This window comes from Clytia hemisphaerica, unplaced genomic scaffold (assembly GCF_902728285.1).
Source record: "Clytia hemisphaerica strain Z4C2 unplaced genomic scaffold, Clytia hemisphaerica genome assembly, whole genome shotgun sequence".
NCBI classification, from domain to species: domain Eukaryota; kingdom Metazoa; phylum Cnidaria; class Hydrozoa; order Leptothecata; family Clytiidae; genus Clytia; species Clytia hemisphaerica.
The window spans coordinates 114,836-121,848 of record NW_027103888.1 but is presented as its reverse complement, the minus strand read 5'-3'; the positions used below and the strand labels follow the sequence as shown (position 1 = coordinate 121,848).

At 34.4% G+C, this 7,013-nt stretch overlaps 1 protein-coding gene across 1 annotated transcript; it reads right to left on the bottom strand.

Moving 5' to 3' along the window:
- Positions 1–397: 397 nt before the first annotated feature.
- LOC136808520 (tetratricopeptide repeat protein 7A-like) lies at positions 398–6,211 on the bottom strand. The gene is made up of 10 exons (XM_067065046.1): positions 6,050–6,211; positions 5,148–5,329; positions 4,648–4,810; positions 4,188–4,413; positions 3,989–4,067; positions 3,071–3,261; positions 2,813–2,876; positions 1,963–2,530; positions 1,384–1,488; positions 398–483 (listed from the first exon to the last, which is right to left on the bottom strand). The coding sequence occupies exons 1-8, from the start codon at positions 6,171–6,173 to the stop codon at positions 2,429–2,431; spliced, it is 1,131 nt and encodes a 376-aa protein (XP_066921147.1). The 5' UTR covers positions 6,174–6,211; the 3' UTR covers positions 398–483; positions 1,384–1,488; positions 1,963–2,428.
- Positions 6,212–7,013: the final 802 nt, after the last annotated feature.

The following is a 7,013-nucleotide window of genomic DNA, read 5'->3' as shown; positions in this document are numbered from 1 at the left end:
GCGCTCTAATTTCATTTTATGAAAAAAATAATAATAAAATAATAATTTGGCTAAGAACATTGATCTATGCTTATAAATAGTGATTCTTATAGATAAATATATAAGTAATATTTCAGTTTGAGTCGAAAGTGTAAGATTTAGAGAAAACTACCGCAAGTTGGTATAATATCGACATCCCTCTTCTAATTTCTTCAAGAGGGTCGGAATCAGTGATTGAAACTAATGTTCTTTGCTTAGCAATCTGAGAGGAATAAATCTTTTGCCTATCAGTGATTCCGACCTTCCTATTATTGTTATCTCTAAGAAGGGGTGTCGAAATTAGAAGAGGGATGTCGATATTAGACCAACCTACGGTAACAACTGTAACAAAACAGAATGCTGAACGCACATGCAGATTCCCATGGCCAGTCTTGCACTCGCTTTGATGTAAGCATCTGATGAAATATCCAACACGCGGGTCGCATAATTTATCCCATCTTCGTACTATTAACAATGTTTTCGAAAAATTCTTCATAAGATTTAGTCTAAATTTCTCTCTGATTAGAAGAATCTTCACATTTTTTAGCGAAAATATTATTTTTCCAAAGAAATTTTGTTTTTCACATATTTTGAGTAGCTGGACCGAATTTCACAATAAGGTAGACGTAATTTAATCGAACAGTACGGTTACCGAACTAATCGAACTTTGTCGAACTTAACCGAAAGACAAAAGGTCAATTAAATTATTTAATTTTAGAACAAATTTGCTATATAGTATATAGTATATAAATTATTTAATCGATCTTTCAAAAGTCGCTTAAATTGTGATTACATGTTTTTTTTTATAAGCATAACGCTTATAAGCATATGAAGGCTCAGATTTGCAGAATTCCTAAGCATAACATAAGCATATGTGTCAGCCTGAAATATTTTTCAAATTGTCATTTTTTATCAGTTTAAAATGGTTTGGTCGAGGTCAAGTAAAAAAAAGACATTCTACGGCTACCACTGCTCCCAAATCTGAGCAAATTTTTACAAAATTTCTAAAATTCCACTAAAACTTGGCTCGGGGTGAATTAAAAGCATGACTCATAAGCATATAATATGCATAATCCATGCCTGAATGCTTTGAGAATTTAAGCATACACGAGCCTGACCAAGGGGCATACACTTGCTTATAAAAAAAAACATGTATTCGATTCAGTTTGACAAATCATATTAAGTTCGATTAAAAATACCGTTCGATTGGTTCGATTAATTACGTTTGCAATATAAAAAAGCTCGAAAACTAAGAACGACCTTTTTTTTAATAATGAAAAGTTTTGCTTCTCAATTCAAACTAGTAGACTTTTTTTTTAAATATCTTTGGTATAGAAATGTTATGTTAACACTGCTTTCAAATACCTCATGGAGATGATTGATGCACAATTTAATACAGAACATCAGAACGTTTGCATTTTCTGGTTGAAGCTTTTGACATTGTTCAAACATCAGTAACGCCCTTGAAAACTGACGAACAGAAAACCAAGAGTAAAGCAAAACAAAAAAATAATAATTTAGCAGATTATGATCAATAAATACAGCAAAAATATTTTACATCTACAGCATTTCGTACAAAATGAATGTTTTTTGCTCTGATTCTGTGTAATTTACACGAAAAAATATCAAAGTAGTAAATTCTGATTGGCTGAAAACTGCGTTCCTTATTGTATTATCCAATCAAAGAGTTTGTTTACTTGACATTATTTCGTGTCGCGTACACGGAATCAAAACAGCGGGATAATTCGAAACTCTTGTACTGGACATATCACCAAGAGTGTTAAAAAAAAAGTGTTCGCTAATCGCTAATGATGAGTTAATAAAAAAACTTTGTTTAGTTCGAACGATCATTATAGAAAACTTACTTATTCTTACAAGGATATTAAACTTAATCGCAGATATAAAATGAGAACTTAGTGTAAACTTGGCTTTAAGGACCCTTACTTTTCCAGCACAAACCAAAGACAATCCAAAGTTGTACCATAAATTGAATTCTTCATATGCTAGCTTCATTGTTTTCTCTAAACACTTTACAGAATAAAATAAGGTGCAGTTGGTAGTTTTAAGAAATTCATCGAGTCAACGCCTATAGAACCTACTTATACAGCCCCGTATTCTACAGAATGCTACAGTGTTTTCGCTGTCAAAGTTCTATAGAAGAGCTTTTGCCTTTCTACAGATATGGAGGAATGAGAACCTAATGTATGTAACGAGGGCTTGATGCTCAGACGTATTTAAACAGAAGATCTTCATCACACTAAGAAAACAATTGGTAAACTATAGCAATCTAGGTGAGTTGCATACAAAAGTATGCATTACCACCCAATCTCTGGGAGGGACTTAACAGAAATTCTTTGAATATCTCAGAAATACACATACATTGAAGTAACAATACTGGCCCTTTTTTTCGTCAGTACAAATTAGAATCATAGATCATGTTCGTTTCGTTCAACACTCTTTCTTTACTGACGCTGTCTTCTTCTGTGTGTTTCACCTCACTTTGCTGCAAATGCTATGGGAAGAAAAGTAGTTTTTGGTAAAAATTTGCACTTGAAAACGTGTTTTTATGCTGACAAGGCACCGTGTATCATTTCTACCACATTCATCTCTCATTATTACAAAAAAAATACTTCAGCTAAAAAACGATAGCCGGTCTGTAGCAGGGAGGATAAAACACCATATCTTCTATAATTGAAATTTGCTTTAACAATGCATGAAGTACGCAGGAATCAACTTAAGTACTGCAACACAATTAAATTGTCGTGGGTTGTGAACGTTATAGATGTCAACATACCAAAGCTTCAGCAATGAGCAACACCAGCAATGTCTCTTCAACTTCATCTTGTGGACAAAACATACTGTGGTAAAGAAAATAGAACTTTTAGAAACACCTGCTACAGAAAAAACTCAATCACACAGATCCTGATGGCATGGGCCTTATGTGTATACACAATCCTATAGGGTTAAAAGGGATCACTATGATGACCAGTATACTCCAATTAACGACCATTATTATCAAACCATTATTCAGAAATGAACAATTTTAAAATACCTGTCTGTCAATGTATTCCTTTTCAGGGAGTTGTTGGCGAACAAGTCTGGACTATCTTTTCTGGGTGTGGACATCATAGTGACAGTATTTGAATTGGATCTTGATATGGAATCACTCATTGATGAAGGTGGTGTGTACAGTTGTGAGCAAGAACACGACAGCAGGATCTGTGCCAAATATCGACAAGCCATCTGAACGAAAAAAAGACATTTTACATGATGTGAATGATGTTAATGTAAGTTGTGCAATTCTTGAAAAATTCGTAGAGCGTCAGAAATCTTACTTTGAATGCATAGCGTCAGCCTGGGTTTAGGTCCTAGGCAAAAATTAGGTCCCCCTGAGTTTTAAGTCCCCCAAAGATTTATGAATTTTTTGTTATCCCCCAGGACTTTTGACCCTAGACACTTTACTCAATTTGAGTAATTGAAGCCAACTATTAAGCTGAATTATTTTAGCCTCCACGTTAAGTGATGAGATTTTAGCTCCCCCCAAGTACATAAGCCACCCCCCCCCTAAGAAAGTGGTGTACTTCCAGCCCTCTCCTTTTTTGGGAAAAATTTAGGGTGTAATCCCCCCAACTAGTAGGGGGGGGGGCTGGCACTAAGGGAGACTCATTTCTTGCACATTACATAGGTACCAAAGTGATAGACCGAGAAGTGGTGTCGTATTCCCCATTATTTTGAAAATTCTTGTAATTTAGATAAAAACTAATTTAAGGGGATGCCCCCCTTTTTATGAAAATTGGTATTGGGGTGGCGGTGTCAATAAGTTTAAAATCATGACAAATCAGGTTTGAATTATATTATAATATTAACGTAATGTATTTTCAAAAGCTTGCCCCCTCCCCCAAAGGTAATCTGTAAATGTTTGCTTTATTTATTTGAATAAAATAGAAATCATTCATTTCTATATAAAAACCTTTCTGGTGTTTGCAGTTGCTTTTGTTTCAATGATTTTCAGCAAAGCTCGATAGTTTTGGATAGCATCGTCTACCATTCTAAAGAAAAGGTTGAAAACTGTTTTAATAAGCCATTTAAAAGAACAATGGAAGAGCTCTCTTGAACAAGTTCTAACATTTTCATGTCTTGAAACTATCTGCAAAACAAAAGATTCTCACCCACTTTCTGCAAACATGTGACCTGGACGTAGCATGGCAAATTCCATCAACTTTGATAGTGTTGTATGGCTACTGGTAGCAGTGGAAACATTTCGTTTCATAGATCCTTGTTTCTCTTCTTCAATGCAAATGGCCAGTGCAATTTCACCAGCCCGCTCATACGCTTGAATAGCATCTTTATTCATTTCATCAATTGTTGCGTCACCTTGAAGTTCCAATGCAATGGCTGAAACAAGATATTGGATAACTTCATTTCAAACTTAATAACGGTTTCCTTATTAAAAATGAAAGAAAGTCTAAAATATAAAATAAGCAAGTCTTTTTGTAATATTCCCTCAATTCAATCTGACTCTAAGAATACTGTATTATGATACAAAAAACAATCCAAAAAACGTACTACCCTTATTTGTAGGTTGGTTTTTGGCATGTCTAGCTCTTTGTGAAAAGTTTTTTCTGTTACCTTTACATGCAAAAGCTTCACTGAAGATACATTTGCTTCTTCTTGGCATGCCCTCCAACGATATATCTTCCATTGATCTGATGTACATCAAGCAATTATCATAGTCACCAATGACAAAATGATATTTTGATAGTAACAAAACAGTGTCTTGCAGTAAACGAGGCTGAAAACGATGAAAAGATATCTTAAGTAATGGTTGTTTCTTAATTTTGCTGAATATCAAACCTTATATAGAGAATCCCGTTCATGTTATTACTTTTCAGAAACAATTGTTGAAGGAAATTTATTCCCTTTTTAGACGTTAACAGACAGACAAGTAATTTTCAGACTTACAACTGCTTTTTATGTTTGGGATCTAAAAAAAGTATGGTGTAGGAAATTTACATAAAACGATTAATAAAATTTAGAGAAAAGAAAGCTCTTTGGGGATTGCTTTAAAATGACTGTGACAAAATGCTCCAATGTAAAGTAAGTGTTTTTTTGAAAATAATATCACTTACATATTTATTTTTAGCTTTCTTAGCAGCAGTCAATGCAGCACTGAGATAACTGTAGGCTTGTTTGAGGGCTTCACTTTGGATTTTTAAATGTAGGAAATTGCCATGCTTCTTAAATGTTTCTTCAATTGTTTTTTCCAACTCAGCTTCTCCCAGGTAAAAACAACTAAACAACTCAATCTCTTCTAAATAGAGGAAAATTTAGAAAAAGTAAGGTCTTTGACTGCAGTCAGAGGTGACCCCAAGGCTTGCATCTCTTTTGCTAGGTGTCCACCCAAAGGCATCACCCATGATCCATCTTAAGGAAATTTTCATTTTTTATGCGGTTAAAAAAAGATTTAAAAGCGTACAAATTAAATTACCGTAAATCCTTGAATAGGCGCTTATTTAATTTTTCAGGCTCTAAGGGGGCGTTTATTCAAGCGGGGTGCTTATTCGAGCGGGGCGCTTATTTTTTTATTTCAGAAATTCGTATATCAACAAATTCGGAATTTGCTTAAACTTAACTGTTTCAAAGGGTTGATTTTTCAAAAAAGGATGAATAAAAGAAAAATTGGAAAAATCCAATTGACAATATCTATCATTTTATTCTTAATCGCTTTTTTTTTAAGACACAAGTATCTACTCAATATCATATTCAATCAATAACAATATTCGAAAGGGGCGCTTATTCAAAGGGGGGCGCTTATTCGAGCGGGGCGCTTATAATATTATTTTAACTAAAAGGGGGGCGCTTATTCAAGCAGCGGGGCGCTTATTCAAGCAGCGGGGCGCTTATTCAAGCAGCGGGGCGCTTATTCAAGCGGGGCGCTTATTCGAGGATTTACGGTACCATGAAAATTAGTTTCCTTACAGATTGAAAAAAGAGTAATATTTTGACAAAATTCGAAAAAATAAATTTCTACCTGAACTTGAGGCTCCTCCTGCATTTTTTACATTTAGAGCACTGACTAGTTGAATGACACCTTTCCATTTTTTCTCCAAACGATTTCTTTCAATTTCTTTTTCATTTGCTAACTTTTTGCTCATTTTTCAGATTTTTACTTCCAAATAACAATTAAATTTCAAAATTTGAGAAAATGCAAGCCTTTTTTAATAAAAAATAAGTACAAACAATTAAAGTTTGACATATTTCAAAAGTGTTGACAATGGTGTATTCCACCCCCTCCCCTACAATTAAGCACACAAGATTATACTGTAAATAAATTTATTGACGGTTCCAATTGTTATGTCTGTCAGCTATTCTTATAACTTTTATGCAGTATTGTTATTTGAAGGCAGTTAAAGTCTACCTCAATAATCTGTAGTGCAGGCAAAAAAGGCTGTAACTTTTTAGAATCAGTATCAACTGATATTTGTAGTATTTGGATTAAACAGCAGTTTTGTGCTTACCTAACTCGATGTGGACTCTTCAAGAAGGAAGAAAAGCAGAGGAAGACACACTGGTGGAGTATGTTTTTATATGAGGAAATACATTGGAGCATCATTTGAAGAACTTTTATTCATACTCTTCAAAAACAGTACAACTTCTCTGTCTATACTCAAAAGCTGAGAATATGGCCTTGTTGGTTGTCTACCGTCAACCAGACAATAAAAGCAATGGAAATCCATCAATGGCCAATGATTTTACTACCCCATTCAACGGAGCAAAACTGGCTTTGACAGCATTTGGATCCAACCCAAGTATAATTTTTGGTGGTGACTTCAACTTGCCCAAAGCTAAATGGCCAGCTGGTATACCAAAATCTAGCTGTCCTTTGGATGACAAAATCGTACTGAATGCTTTAAATCGATTTTTAGCGCCCACCACCACCCCCACAGAATTTAACAAATCGGTTGGTGCACATATTGACTTTGTCTTTAAAATAT